General features: G+C 37.4%; 1 protein-coding gene across 5 annotated transcripts in view; it reads left to right on the plus strand.

The window, feature by feature from the left end:
* The window catches only part of PKHD1L1 (PKHD1 like 1), a 150,364-nt gene that overhangs the window by 73,170 nt on the left and 60,753 nt on the right, over nucleotides 1–16,441 (plus strand). For all 5 annotated transcript variants that reach the window (XR_011543146.1, XR_011543147.1, XM_070630830.1 and 2 more), the window contains exons 40-49: nucleotides 600–749; nucleotides 2,420–2,594; nucleotides 3,575–3,731; nucleotides 4,138–4,294; nucleotides 5,481–5,560; nucleotides 6,026–6,155; nucleotides 7,202–7,331; nucleotides 11,062–11,303; nucleotides 12,985–13,121; nucleotides 15,200–16,229. Coding sequence is in view for 3 of the 5 variants with exons in the window: in XM_070630830.1 (XP_070486931.1) it covers nucleotides 600–749; nucleotides 2,420–2,594; nucleotides 3,575–3,731; nucleotides 4,138–4,294; nucleotides 5,481–5,560; nucleotides 6,026–6,155; nucleotides 7,202–7,331; nucleotides 11,062–11,303; nucleotides 12,985–13,121; nucleotides 15,200–16,229 (2,388 nt within the window). In the remaining 2 variants the exon portion in view is untranslated. The remainder of the gene's footprint in view (nucleotides 1–599; nucleotides 750–2,419; nucleotides 2,595–3,574; nucleotides 3,732–4,137; nucleotides 4,295–5,480; nucleotides 5,561–6,025; nucleotides 6,156–7,201; nucleotides 7,332–11,061; nucleotides 11,304–12,984; nucleotides 13,122–15,199; nucleotides 16,230–16,441) is intronic.

The following is a 16,441-nucleotide window of genomic DNA, read 5'->3' on the forward strand; positions in this document are numbered from 1 at the left end:
AAAATATTTTTGTTTATGCATCAAATAAATAAGCATGTAAGGGTATTAGTAAATCATTTTTAAATATTACTTTAATGCCTGTATTTCTCTTAGTGCTGTATAACTTATTTAAAATTTATCCTGACTTAAAATGAGCAGGTTAGATGTGGAAATTTTTTAAAACATCATGTTTAGACATCACTGACTTGTTATTATGTCTACATAAATAAGTATTGTTTTCTATTTGAAAATTATTTTAGTGGTTAAAAACCTTAAGTATAACCAAGGTACTCTTCATTAAAATAGTAATTTTACATTTATGTTTTGACTACTCTGAAATTCTTTGTGACATCTCTTTAAATAAAATTTTAGTTCCTAGAAGTAGTTTGAATAAATGACCAGAGGCAACATTTACTCATGAAGGTTTTAAAACACTACAATTAAATGAGATTCTGTTGCATTAATATAATAGGATGTAATATATATAATTTCAGTTCTAAGAATCTTTTCATTTAATGTGACTTATTTCCATTTCAGATTTTAAAATAAAGTTAAATATATACACAGAGGACATTTTCTTTTAATTAGCTTTGTTTTTCCCTTTTATATTTCTTCCCTAGGGAGCTTCGGTGGTGGTCAAACCATGACTGTGACAGGCACGGGGTTTAATCCACAAAATTCAATTATATTAGTGTGTGGCTCAGAATGTGCAGTCGACAGACTTAAATCTGATAGCACAACATTATTATGTAAAATTCCACCTAATAATGGTAAGTTGTCAGAAAAAAGAATGGCAGTCTTTGAGAAATGGTTAGTTTTATAAAGATCAGAGTCTGAATTTCTTCTGTCAAGTTTTCGTGATCTTTGGGGTAACTGAATCCCTTTGTGACTCCCCCGATTTTAAGCAGTTTCCTCAGAACTTTGTTTCCTAGGTTTATCTGTCTTTCAAGATTCACAGCATTTGGGTTAGATTGAACTGTTTATAAGAAATTGCAGTTTTCAGTTTATCATGAAAACTGAAGGCTCTTACTTTATTGAGCATGCAAAATGGAGAACATAATTTTAGTTCCTATTGGAATATTAGATTTCCCTTAAAATAGAATAGTGTAGGGGCCAGCCCCGTGGTCGAGTGGTTAAGTTCCCATGCTCCACTTCAGTGGCACAGGGTTTCGCCGGTTTGGATCCTGGGGACAGACATGGCACTGCTCATCAGGCCATGCTGTGGCCGCGTCCCACCTAGCACAACCAGAGGGACCTACAACCAAGAATATACAACTGTGTACTCAGGGGGGCTTTGAGGAGAAGAAGAAAAAAAAATAGGGTGGTGTAAAGGTTGTAAGTGTGAACTGTAATAGCACATTGCCCAGATTCAAACCCAAGCTGTGTCTTTGGGCAAGTTATTCAATCGCTCTGTGCCTCAGTTTCCCCATTTGTAAAGTGAGAATAATCACATTAGGCTACTTTATGAGATTACTGTGAGATTTAATAAGTTAATGTATGTAAAGTGGATGGAATAATATCTGAAACATGCTTTGTGATTTGCTATTATTACTCTTACTTATTTTTATGTACTGATTAAGAGCTGGGCTCTGAGGAGCCCCAGAATCTCACTTTTGCCACTTACTAACTGTGTCCCCTTGGCTAAGTAACAATTCCTCTCTGCTTCAGTTTCTGCATCCATTAAATGGAGATATTATTAACTCTAATTCAGTGGGTTATTGTGAAGCTTAAATATCTGGTATTTTAAGGTCACAACAAATTTTAATTATCTAAAAAGTTTAAGAAGAACTAAAGGGAATATTCTAGATGTATAAAGGATATAGTTTATGTGCAAACTTTTTTTAAATATTAATGAAATCTGATGAAGAATTGTAAAGAATCTTAAAGACTTCTTAAAGAATATGGAAGAAAATGTAACATTTTTATGACTGGGCTCATTTATCATTACAACATCAGTGTTTGTATCCTGATTTTTTAAAAATGCAACAACACTGCTGAGATTTGTCATGGTTTTTAGGCTGTCTGTCTTAGCGCTCGCTCCACTTCTTCTTTTACATTCTTGCGTTGGGTTTCTGTCGTTTTTCTGTCTTTTTCCTTGCTTTCAGCTGTCACTCCTGCTGTTGTCAGCGTGCCTGCCATTGGCAGTTCTTCCTTCCTGGTCTGATTTGCAGTGTCGGATGCTCTAGGACTGGAAAACTAAACAGGGAGGCGTGTAAAATTGTCTGAGGGAGGGTCTACGGGTTTTTTCCTATTGATAATCGGCATGAACTTTGCAATGTTTTTGGCTATTGCTAGAGATTTTTATTACCTCACATATAGTCTGTGTATACTGGAAGGTGATTTCGGGAAAAGGAAGATGTTGTTGAAAATGTTTGGGAATTTTGGACATATTTAATGGCTTGATGGCCGAACTGTACTCAGTTTGATCCTTTTCTCATAGCCAGGGGACCTGAGCAAGTCTGTGAAGTCAGTGTGGTCAATGGGCAGGATTTGTCACAGTCCGTGACTCCTTTTATGTACACCAATGACATGACTCCACTCATCACCGAAATCTCTCCCAAGAGAGGCAGCACAGCAGGGGGCACCAGACTTACAGTCGTGGGATCAAGCTTCAGGTACTGTCTTTACATACGCATCTATCAGTGTGTACTTCCAGACTCAAGCCATTACGCCTGCTCTCTCATATGCCAGCATGGTGCTTAAATACAGTCATGTAATGTGTACCCACCTGCTCAAAAGTCACACTTGAGGCACATAATAGTACTAATAGCTAATATTTATTGAGTACTTACTCTGTGTCAGTCACTTTCCTACGCCATAGAAACTTCCTGCCTTACCTTATTCGATATTTTTATCCCATTTTATGGTTAGGACACTGAGATTAGAGAGGTTAAATAACTTGCCCCAAATCCTAGTAAGTAATCTCACAAGTATAAATACCTTCTTGTTATGCTTCCTCAACATCTCCTCTCCAACTGTGATCTGCTTCATTGGGTCAATGAAACGTGTCTTCATGCATCAGGTCCATTTCATTGTAACTGGCCAGATTCCTTTTTCCAAAACATATTCATTATTTGGCTCAAATTTATGGACTACACTCTCATCATTCTTCAGGTGGATAAGCCTGACTTCACAACTGCAGATCATTTAAATCATAGAAGGCAATTTTAATTCCTCAAGTACTTACAACTCCCTTGGACTTGCATTTTTACATGGAGATTAAGTTCTAGCGTCTGTGAATATGGTAAAAATGGCACATAGACAAAATGATCCCTGAAAGTCTCTTCTAAGGTGCCTGTTTGGAAAACAACATCGAATTTCTCAATAAATTGAACCAAAGCAGTTTTTCTCCAATACTGAGACACCTGCTAGTTTGTACATTTTATTTCCTGGCCTCTTAACCTCTTTGTTTACATTTTTCCCAACAAATATTTTGAAGTCTTACTACTGAAACAAAGTGTCAATCTGTGCTTTGCTGTATTGTAGGGTGAGATCACTGTTTTTGCAATAATGCATATCAGTAACAGGGTTTGACAGGGTGATCTAGAAATTTGAGAGACACATCAATGTTTTGTTCCCCCTTTTTTCTTTACAGTGAAAATATGCAGGATGTTCTCATCACCATAGCTGGAGCCAAATGTGATGTCGAATATTCCAACAAGACATGTATCATCTGCATGACAAATGCCCACACTCCTTCAGGGTGGGCTCCAGTGCATGTCAACATCAGAAGCATTGGCATGGCCAAACCGGTACTAGTGCTGTTGGGTGTAGTAATCTCCACAACAGAAAAACTAGCATTAGGGGAGGTGAAGTAATCAGTAATGGACTTTTTACTTTGTTAATGTCTCCAAAAAATAATTGAGATGTGACTATAATAATTTTAAAGTAGCTTATGTTTTTGACTTCATGATTTTTATTTTTATGATTTCAGATCAGTTTTATGATTTCAGATTTTTAATTATTCTTGATTGTAGAGTAGTTGGTAATGGGTTTTTCATTTTATTATTATACTGAAATAAACCAACAGGCAGCTATAACGTATTTAAAGTAGGTTATACTTAATGAAACTGTTTACTGTTTTAGATTTCTTTTTTGAGAAATGAATGAAGAATTCTGATAAAACCTCTAAATTTAGTTTCTCATATTCTATTACAGGATAATGCTAACTTCCTGTATGTCGATGCTTGGTCCTCCAACTTCTCGTGGGGAGGAGACTCTCCCCCAGAGGAAGGGTCACTAGTTGTTATTACGAAAGGACAGACAATTTTGTTGGATCAAAATACTCCTATTCTGAAAATGTTGCTTATTCAGGGTAAATTTCGGAAAATCTGCTTATTAAATCATGCCTATGGAATATTTCTTTGAGGGTAATTTAATTAAAATTCATGGTTATGAACATCCATAGTGGTATCATGTTTCTAATGCAGAGTGTAGTACTGAGTTCTTTAAATTAAACATTACAATCCATTTGTGGTATGAAATTATTTAGTGTGTTGTAACCAGAATCTTTTAATGAAATAGAATAGAAAATATATCAGAGTGTATTGCTTTCATATGGGGAAGCATCTTTTAAAGTCAAATGTTCTGCGTGCCTATGCACTTGCAAGGGATCACAACAGTAAAAGGTGTTTCTCACTTAGAAAAACACTGGTATAGGGAGTTCTAGGAGTTATAAAATCAGAGATTTGTTAAATTCTATACTAAATGACCCCCCTGACTCCCCTTGGATGCCGAGTTGTGATTCTGACCTTTGCCTGTGGACCTGCTTTCAGTTGTTATCTGTGCTTCTTGACATGCTGTTTTTACTATAGAAAACTAAATAACCAGAGCTGTTACCAGTGCATGTAAAAGCAACAATCATTGGCAAGAGTAAAGTGCTTTGGGCTTCAGTGTATAAATTGACCATAATGGTTCTAGCTGCTCAAGGACCTTTGCATTTTGTTTTCGTTTTAACTTCTGGGATAATGGCAGTGTTTCAGTTATTTGCAGTTAGTATGCATTGAACCTTTGGACAAGTAAAGTTTTACTGTCCATAGATTTACATCAGTCTTGGGAAAGTGTCTCAGCACATTCTTTAATCACGCTAATCAGGCTATAGCTGTTGCTAGTGCAAATTCATGGTTAAAAGTTCAGAGCTAATGTTGGCATTATAATGATTTCTACAAAAAGTACCTTTCTTTAATTTTAATCACTTTGTTCTTAATTTGTATTTTGAGGCCCTGTGTTTATAGAACTATAATTCATGTAGCTGCACTATTTAATAGCGTTTAAAATAACAAAAGGCTGAGGGAAAATAATCTGCCTAAGGATCTGATTTTTATCAACTCTTGGGTCTTGTCTGAAGTTTTTACACTTTATATGGACAAAGAGCTGAAGTGAGGTGACGTGCATAGTGATAGCAGACAGCAATAAGGAATTAAATTTTAATGTATAATCTAATAAATAGCTTCTAGTAATATCTTTCCTTGTGATACATTTCAAAATTGTATGGTTCATAGGTGGAACTCTAATATTTGATGACGCTGACATTGAACTCCAGGCAGAAAATATTCTAATTACCGACGGAGGCATTCTTCAGGTACACAGAGAACCTGACGTATCTTCACTGCCAACCTCTCTCCATGTCGTTCTAAAATACTGCGTGTAAAGTGAAAGCTAATTATGCCAAACTCTCACAAGTTAATCTTTGTGTAGGTCTCTGTTATTAGTAGGTCTCCTTTTTCTGGGGAATAGTTCCCTGGAATATTCTTGCACTTTCAATGGGAAGATAATAGCGTATTATCACAAGTAGAATTTAAAATAGAGCAGATAAAAAAATTAGTTCTGAGATGTGACTGAAGTTAATTAGTATACTTTCCAAAGGTCTGGCATAGTATATTTGGCTGAATAGAATATTTGAGGTTTATCTTTTGGAAGAAAGATACTGACAACTGAATAATACATTCCCAAAAGAGAGGGGAGAAAAGGAAAGAACTTTTGAGTAATGAGACTTGTAGATATTGAGTTTTAACTTTCTGAATGATGCTGGTGAAATCCCTTGCAGATTGGGACGGAAGCATCCCCATTTCAACACAAGGCAGTCATCACCTTGCACGGTCACCTGCGGTCTCCGGAGCTCCCAGTATACGGCGCTAAAACACTGGCCGTGCGAGAGGGAATCCTGGATCTGCATGGTACGGAAGCCCAAAGGCTCAAATAGGTTGAGGAGAGACTAGCCGGAAAGCCAGAGATTATCCTCTTAATAACTGTCTAAACGAAAATTTGCCAAGCTTCTCCAGTCTTTAGATATTCCCTCCTGAATCCTGTGTATCCTTCTCTCCCTTTATCCAGGCCAAGTCAGCTCACACATACTATCAAGACTTACAACCAAGGTCACTCTTGGGATCTTCTCTACTCACTTCCTCTTACCCCTGGTCCATGTGCCCTCATAACACCTTTTACTTGATATAGTACTTACCGCAGTTCATACTGATTGTCTACTTCATTCATTAATCTATATAAAAAGGCATTAAGTCTGAAAGCAGAGGATTGCAACTCTTATATTTGTATTGTAAAATGGCCTCCTAAAATATGACTATAAGTTTATAGTTGTACTCTTCTATAACTATATTCTGGAAAATTATCAGCAAATAAAAGTGATTTTGATGATGTTTGAGGTATCATGATAACTTATTTAAAGGAAGTATGGTGTGAGTCCTTTTTATATTGAAGTCTTCTATATTGCAATAATTGGTCTTTTTTATAAATTTAGAATGTATAAACATGATACCCTGTTATGATCACAACTGTCCTGCCTTGTGCTAACTATGTCTGCTAATGTGATTTTCAAAAATGTACAAATTTCATTTGTCTCTAGATTATCAGTTTAAGGAATTCCTCTCAGCAATGACAAAGATAATAGGCCTCTGCCCATTTTATCAATAGTATCATGCCACATTTATGTTGTCTTCCTGTAAAGAAAAATTATCAGAAATGGAATATATTGTTGCAGAAGGAAGTTTTCTCAATTTACAGACCCATACATGTTATTACAAACCTGATTGTTACTTTTATAAAGCAAGCATTCTGCATATTTCTTTTTTGAGAAATGTATGAAATGCTAAGGTAAAATGAACCCTCCTCAAATTGATTCAATTCAGGAAAAGATTAAAATACATAAAGCTCTCAATAAGTGAGAAAACGTGTGTGAAGAAATCCTCGCTTTGTACGTTGGCTCCAGGTTTGCCTATTCCTGTGATCTGGACTCGTTTGGCTCAAACGGCAAAGGCAGGAGAAAGTACTTTGATTTTACAAGAAGCGGTAACGTGGAAACCAGGAGATACGATTGTAATTGCGAGCACAGGACACAGGTATGATGTCTTCTGGGCCTGATAATTTTGATTAGAACAGAGATTTTTTAACTCTGTAAAAGAGGGATGATTCGGAAAGTTGACAAATATTTGATTCATATTTGAAACCTCTAATAAGAAAAAAACATGAATAGCCAAATATGTATTTGCCAAGTGTTAACAGTGGGTTGATCACCAGTGTTGTTTTCATTGATTGAATTTACAGTACAAAGAAGTATAATTTGAACCTATAAAATAGGTATATACTAATATTTCGTTTTTCGTTGTTAAGTTCTTATGTCAGATTTCCTTTGGAAAAAGCATTCTGCTATTAAGTTATTTGAAAACCTCTGAAAGAGCTTCGGCTAAATATGTTAATGAATGCAAAAATGGAAATAAGTTTCTTTGTCTGGGGTCACCAGGGAATGCAGCTGAAAGCAGCTAGTGAACTCTCTTTTTATCTTGCAGTCTTGGCAGTGGTTCCCATGGAGCAAAATTGTTAGTAATGATTGAATAAAAAGGAAGAAACCATTATAGAATGAGGGATGATTAACGTGACCTTTTACACATCTGACATTTTACAGTTGAAACTGCTCATGACCCTTAATTTCTGTTTAGTTATGTGTTTTAGCAAATAAGAAATATAAGGACAAAGCAAATATAGCTACACAAAGAATATCAGTGGGGAGAGGGAAAAAGAGGAACTTTATTTTTGCTTTATTGTTCAAATTATGTGTAATAGCAAAATTGGATATGGTAATGCTTATCAGGGAATAAATAGTAATTTATGACAAGAAATAGATAAATTGTGTTAAAGTTGTGACTCAATTTAAAATTAAAATTCAAGATGGCATTTTGAGTTTGCCATTTTCCAAGTTAAAAATAAACATGCAGATGTTAGGAAGAATTTAAATATATACTTAGCTTTATAAGTGCCCATTTTTTTTCTGCCTTTGGAAGAAATTTTAATTACATAATGGCAAAATTAAAAGGCAGAGAAATGACAGGGCTTACTAATAGAATAGAAAGTCCTGATTTATAACTTTGTGTATGAAATAAAAGAGTAGGTTTAGAATTTAGCTTAGGGATATTTAGTTTTAAGAAACAAGAATTAAGGAGTTCCCTGGGCCTGCCCTGGTGGCCTAGTGGTTAAGTTTGGCACACTCTTCTTCAACTGCCCAGGTTCAGTTCCTGGGCACAGACCTACACCAGTTGTCTGTCAGTGGCCATGCTGTGGTGGCAGCTCACATAGAAAGAAAAAGAGGAAGATTGGCAGCGGATTTTAGCTCAGGGTGAATCTTCCTCCGAAAAAAAAAAGAATTAAGGAGTTCCCCACCAAACCTAACTCATTGTTCACTATTTCATTTGTAAATCCTATTTGAGAGTTTGTAAAGCAAGTGGTTAAGAATATTACTTCTAAAGTCATTCAGTCTGGGTCCAACTCCCAGCAATGCCACCTTCTAGGCCTGTGGCCATATTGTTTCACCTCTCTGTGCTTCAGTAAAATTGGATGCTGTTAATATCTATCTCAGAATTACTGCAAGAATTGAATGAGTTAATGTGTATAAAACACAGCTAAACTTGGCTCAAAGTAAGTGCTATATAAGCGTTAGATATATTACAAAGGGAATAAAATATATTTAGGTGTGCCTAACATATAAAACTACTTTTTAGAACCTTCTTTTCTAAAGAAATCTCTGTATCGTCTGAATCCAAGAGAATTCAGGAGAAACCAGCCTAACCCTTTTCCGTACCACCTATAGGATCTTGTACTGTTGACGCACGCTTATCTTGAGCATCCTTAATCTCCCCTTCCTCTCCCCCCTCCCCCCACAATTCCTTCCCTGGGTCTTTTGGAATTATGCGTTTCTTCATCCACCCACCATCTTGAAAAACAACTTTGGTCTCCTATCTTTTCTAGCTGCTTTCTTTTTATCTCCTTTTCTAAGGAGAAAATTATTAAACTGCTTAAACGCTATGCCCATTTCTTCCATCTCATCCTTACTATCCATTTTTTTTCCTTAAACCCTTACAGTCTACTTTTGATAGTCACAAAAACTTCCCCAGTGACCTTCTGGCTATCAGCATCCTTCACTTCCTGCACATCACCAAGTTCTTTGGGTTCTGCCCTTGGAATGCCTCTTCCATCAGCTTTCCCTGCTCTCAGTTTAATTTAGACCCTCAGTCCCTCACACCTGGCATATTACATCATCTTCCTATTTGGGCTTCATTTCCCTACTTTCCTCCCCTCACGAATTTATTCTGCATTAATTTGTTTAATCAATCAAAAACTGTTATTGAGTAGTGACAGGAACTGTAGTAGGTGCTCCACATACAAAATGACTCAACAGGTGCCTTACCTAGAGGAGCAGACAGGTAGGGGAAAGGACAGAGAAGTAGAGAGGATAGTAGGAGTAGATGTGATGGGCCCACAGTGTGGTGACTATGAGCACTAATGAAGGCATTAGGCAGAGTGTATTGGGAATCCAGAAGAAGGGTTGGGAAGGTTGAGAAAAGTGACTTTTTATCTATTTCACATGTGACATTGTCATTTGAACTGGTATTTAAGGAGGAAAAATATTTGCCAAGGGAGAGAAGAGTCAAAATGGAAGTGTCAGGAAGACACAGAAGTGACTCCCCTAAGCTCGTCTCTGTTAACAGCACCAGCCACTCTTCTGTAGATAATACACAGTCAGGCATTCTCACACAGCTCCTTAAAGTCAGGGGTACTTTCTACTTGGTATCCTCAGTGCTCAGTTCTGTGCCTAGAAAATAGGCTAGACACTCAATGATTGTTTGTTGAGTGACTCAATACATGAATGTGTATATTATAGAACTGACAAGTCCTCTTGCTGTAGCAGGAATTTGGAGTGTACTGAAGGACTGGTAGAAATGAGACCTCCTAAACGTCACCTCAATCATTTCTTTTCCCTCCTCAGGGACCTCCAACACCTTCCCTTTGTGAAAGTTTCTCAATGTCAGTGCTATTGACATTTTGGACCTGAAAATTCTTTGTTGTGTGGGGCCAGCCTGTGTATTATAGGATGTCTAGAAACATCCTTGGCCACATCCCACTAGATGCCAGTAGCACACCCCTCCCTCAAGTTGTGACAACCAAAAATGTGTCCAGGCGTTGCCAAATGTCCCCTAGGGGGATAAAATCATCCTCAGTTGAGAACTACTGAGTGTGATCCTCCAAGTTATAAACAAATAGTTCGTTTGAATACTTTATACAAATTAGTACAGGTCTATGAACAAGTGTAGAACTTAGAAAATATTTATTTGATTGACATGCCTTTGTAACATTTATTCAGTTACTCTAAGAGAGAGTAAAGCACCATCTTCAAATTCGTATTCAAAATATTATATGATATTTAAAAATTTTCTAGGGACAGCATGGTGGCATAGTGGTTAAGTTCTCATGTTTTGCTTCGGCAGCCCAGGGTTCGCAAGTTCAGATCCCGGGTGCAGACCTACACACTGCTTATCAAGCCATGCTGTGGTGGTGTCCCACATACAAAAAAATAGAGGAAGATTGCCATGGGTGTTAGCTCAGTGACAATCTTACTCGAGCAAAAAAAGAAAGATTGGCAACAGATGTTAGCTCAGGGATAATCTTCTTCACCAAAAAAAAAAAAAAAGATTTTCTATATTACAGATGAAGTGTTCAAAATAGCATAAAACAAATGGACCAAAACAATGTTCTGTCAATTTATATTAATGTTGAAAGTTTTTGTTAAAATTTTTACAGACACAGTCAACGAGAGAATGAAAAAAGGACCATTGCATCTATATCTCCTGCTGGCATAAACATAACCCTAACTGAGCCACTGAATTACACACACCTAGGAATCACTGTCACACTCCCTGATGGGACGCTGTTTGAAGCAAGGGCAGAAGTTGGAATTCTTACCAGAAATATTTTAATAAGAGGATCTGCTAATGTGGAGTGGAATGACAAAATTCCGGCCTGTCCTGATGGATTCGACACAGGTAATTTTAGCACCTATAGTCTGTCAACTTAAAATGTTTGCAGACATTGCGAAAATGTTCCCTGGGGGCAATCACCCCCAGTTGAGAACTGCTGGACTAGGTTTTGCTCCAGTAATAAATAAGCTCCAAATCACAGTGATTTAAAATTAGAAAGATTTATTTCTCATTCATGCTACATGTGTCCAATATAGGTCAACAGGAGGGCTCTGCTCATTGTAATTATTCCAGGATCTAGGCTGAGGAGGAACCATCTCAGTATGGGCCTCCACAATCTCTGAGACAGGAGACGAGATAGCTGGAGGGTCGAGCAACAGCCATTAATTACTTTGGTCCTGAAGTGACACGTGTCTCTTCTACTCAGATGTCATCAGTCAGAACTGATTCCATGGCTATGTTTAACTTACCACAGTTCATATATATATATAGTTAATATATCTATATTTCTATCTTATGTATACAGTTAAGAAGCACAATGTATTTTATAACTCTCTTTTAAATATTTTTGTGTAATCACTCATACCATTACAATCCTATACATGGTTGAATACTAACAAATACAGCTTAGATGTAGCCTTTTCTTCAATGGGAAATATAAGACAAAGCTCATTGTACTCAATGTCAAATGACCTGCGTTCTGATCCCAGTTCGTCTGCATCATCTCACAATGTCCGTGAAACCTAATTTCATCCTGTTTAAAATAAGAAGACTTTTTCTGCCCACTTACTATAGCTGTAAGAATTAAGTGACATAATGCATTTTCTAGTGTTATACAAGTAGAAGATTTCATTACTTATGTTAATCCCAAATCTTGGGGTAAAGCTTCAGAGATAATAAGACAAAATACCTTTATCAGTATTTTAGGAGAGGAAGACAGTTCCTCTACCCTCTGGGTTCTTTTGGCTGGTCTAAGAGTTAAATTGACATGAGAGAGAATAACAGGAGAGAATCAAACAAAGTTTAATAACGTGTACATAGGAGAAACCCAGGAAAACTGAGTAACTCGCCAGAATGGCCGAAGCCACCACCTTAAAACCCGTGTTGAGCTAAAGACAAAAGAAGATGTTGAGAGTAGTGGTTTGGGACTTCAAAGGGGAGGAAAGCAATTTACATGGAGATGGAAAAGCAAATGTTTGCTAAACAAGTATTTGCTGGGCCATCTATAGACAATGTGACCCACAAGACAGAACTTTGGTAAAAATGGACTTGCTGGTGCCTTTCTGTCTATCCCCTCTATTTCACATTATACTGTAGTTATCTTATGGTATTAGCTCCCTCCTGGGACAGGCCTTCTAGCTTAAATTCTTTTAGGTTGTTGGGGGAAGGTCAAAGTTTCTTTCACAGTCTTTTGTTTTCAAAAATAATCAAGGCAAAGAGACACATTTTAGGGAGGCCAATTCTGATCCCCCACGGTAGTCATTCAACCATTCAAACACTTATTTAGTATCTTTGAAAAATGCTATAGTAACTACTATGGGGAATGTGAGGATGAACAAGAGAAGGTACTTGCTTTTCTTACTATGTATAGGATATGATGTGAAGGCAATGTTTTCAGTATGTTTCAGTATGAGATTAAAATTATATGTGAGTAAAAAATATAGTTAGGCATGGGGAAAAATCTTTATATAATTAGGGGATTTTGACATGGTTTTTCTTTGTGATGTCTGAAAAAATATTTTTAAAGGTGAATTTGCTACACAGACATGTCTCCAAGGAAAGTTTGGAGAAGAAATAGGAAGTGACCAGTTTGGAGGCTGCATTATGTTTCATGCTCCTATACCTGGTGTTAACATGGTCACTGGAAGAATAGAATATGTGGAGGTAAGAGGCATTATTGTTAAATCACAGTGGTTTGCTGAAGGTTATTCATACAATGAACTAGCACTGGGCTCCTGCTGTTTGCCTGATGCTACTTATAATCTGGTAGAGAAGACAGATGAGGAAATAGACATAATATGTACATAAGACATAAATACACCCAATTATGCACCCATTTAATCATGCCAAAATTTTGTTTCCCTATTTTTCTCACACCCCACATCAAATTCTTCAGCAGGTTATATCCGCTCTGCTCACAAAATGCTGTATTCTGAATCCACTCTCTTGGCACCTCCTCTACCCAACCTCTCACCAGGCCACCATCACCTGGACTCTATGAGTTTCTCCTAGCTGACCTCCTGCTTCAACCTTTCTCCAATGGAATCTCCACAGCACAGCCAACGTAAAAAGTTTAAAGTATAAATCAGATCTTATTGCACCTTGTTCAATGGCTTCATGTTATACCTAAAACAAAAAGTTCAAGTGCTTTGCACAAGACCCAAACAATGTCCACCATCTGGCCCCTGACTTCATCTCCTGTGGCTCTACCCCTGGCCCATGCTATGCTAGCCACATGGGCCTCTTTGGGTCCGTTGACCATGTTGAGCACACTCCTGTCTCAGTTTCTTTGCGCTGGCTCTTCATTCTCCTTGAAGTGAGTGCTTCTTCGCCAAATACTAGCAGGGTTCACACTATCATTTCAGTCAAATCTCTTCTCAAATGTTCTCTCTTCAGAGAGGCCTTTTCTCACCATCTTTATTTGAAATTACTGCTCAAACCCATGTTTTCATTGATTTACTCATAACTCCTGAAATTGTACCTATTTTTAGTCTCTCCCTCTAGAACATAAACTCAGTTCAGAGATTTTGACTTTCTGGTTTTCTGCTGATTTCTCTGTGGCTGAAACAGTGCTTGGCATATAGCAGATTCTCAGTTGATTATTAATTGAACAAATATATACATAAATGAATGAATATGCAAAGTATCCCCAAGAGATTAGGAGCCTTTCTGTATCTTACTCATATTCAGGCTATATAATCAGAGTTTAGCATATTGTTTATCAAGTATTCAGTAAAAAAGATGAAGGAAGGAAAGAAGGGAGGGAGGCAGAGGGAGGGAAGAATAGTAAAATCCATAAATCCATTAAACTGGGAATGCTTAGACTGAAAACAAACCATTGAGGATGATAGAGTCAACACGTAGTTTGTGAAACTCCCTTGTTCCTAGGATATGTTACACATATGTGACATCTGAGATATGGACTGAGTGACGTTGCCAGGGTCATTCCGTATATTAAATATTAGTAGTGGTTTATTTTTTACTTTTAGATGAAGAATAAAAATAAATAGATGCCCTCACATTTTGTTTCCCAACCTTATGGGATCATACACACACACACACACACACACACACACACACACCCCTCTTGTACATGCTGGCATCCTCTACGTTAGATCATTAGATCATAGACCTACTGAAAGAACATACAGCAGAGTGGTTAATAAGAGCACCAACTCTAGAATCTGACCAGCTTGGGTTTGAATGGATCTCTGGGACCATGAACAAGATACTCAGCCTGTGTAAATTTTGATTTCTTCATCTTTAAAATGAAGTTAATGATAAGTGGCTGCTTCGTAGCATTGTGGTAAAGGCTGTGATCATGCATATAAGACACTTAGCACAATATCTGGCACATGGTAAACATTTAAGAGGTGTTCCTTATGATTATGTAAGAATCAAAGTGAAGGAGGAAAAGAAGTCTTTGAGAGGTTTATTTTGCTAAACACAAAAGGTTAGTAATAGACCAAAGCGAAAAGCAGAAGAGTCAAAGATGGCTTTGTTAATTAATTCATTCTTTTATGCACTAATTTATTTGGTAACAAGTGTGGGCTGTTATATATTGAATAAAACAAGATGGGTTGGGGTCAAATAACATTTTCAAATGATAAATATGAATAATATTGGAGATATAAGAGTTAATTAATATAAAATTGGAGATATTGTGAAATAAGAAAATATGAGCCAGGCAAACTGTGAATCTATGTGTATCACTAAATAGCTGTGATTTCTGGGCTTGACAGATATTCCATGCTGGCCAGGCTTTCCGGTTGGGGCGATATCCAATACATTGGCATCTGCTCGGAGATTTACAGTTTAAATCTTATGTGAGAGGCTGTGCAATTCACCAGGCCTATAACAGAGCTGTTACTATCCATAACACACATCACCTTCTGGTTGAGAGGAATATTATATATGATATCAAGGGAGGAGCATTTTTTATAGAAGATGGTATTGAACATGGCAATATCCTGCAATATAACTTGGCAGTATTTGTACAGCAAAGTACTAGTCTTCTGAATGATGATGTGACCCCAGCTGCCTTTTGGGTAACCAACCCAAACAACACCATACGACACAATGCAGCTGCTGGTGGCACTCACTTTGGCTTTTGGTATCGAATGAACAACCACCCTGATGGGCCATCCTATGACCGAAACATTTGCCAAAAAAGAGTTCCTCTTGGAGAATTCTTTAACAACACTGTGCATTCTCAAGGTTGGTTTGGAATGTGGATATTTGAAGAATATTTCCCCATGCAAACAGGATCTTGTACTTCTACAGTGCCAATACCTGCAAGATTTAATTCACTTACTACTTGGAACTGTCAAAAAGGAGCAGAATGGGTCAATGGAGGTGCCCTTCAGTTCCATAACTTTGTGATGGTAAATAATTATGAGGCTGGAATAGAGACCAAGAGGATCCTGGCTCCTTTTGTTGGAGGATGGGGTGAAACCAATGGAGCGGTTATTAAAAATGCCAAAATAGTTGGTCATCTTGATGAATTGGGGATGGGGTCTGCATTTTGCACAACAAAAGGCCTGGTTCTCCCATTTAGTGAAGGCTTGACTGTATCTTCCATACACTTTATGAACTTTGACCGTCCCAACTGTGTAGCTTTGGGAGTGACGTCCATCACTGGAGTTTGTAATGACAGATGTGGAGGTTGGAGTGCAAAATTTGTTGACATCCAGTATTTTCGCACACCGAACAAGGCTGGCTTTCGATGGGAACATGAAGCGGTACTGATTGATGTTGATGGTTCGCTTACAGGTAATGCTGTGTCTTAATTTCTGAAAAATACATTGGAAATATGTTTATGTTAACACAGAGATTGGAATTGTCTAAGCAGACTCACGTGAATCACAGGTCTTACCCAGTAGCAAATGTAACTAATGATTTAAAGATATAGGTCAACACTAGACACAGATGAGACATTCTTTTCTGGAGGAGCCCCAAACTGTCAGAAGCAGCCTGCAAATGTG

The sequence above is a fragment of the Equus przewalskii genome, chromosome 8 (genome assembly GCF_037783145.1).
Source record: "Equus przewalskii isolate Varuska chromosome 8, EquPr2, whole genome shotgun sequence".
Lineage (NCBI taxonomy): Eukaryota > Metazoa > Chordata > Mammalia > Perissodactyla > Equidae > Equus > Equus przewalskii.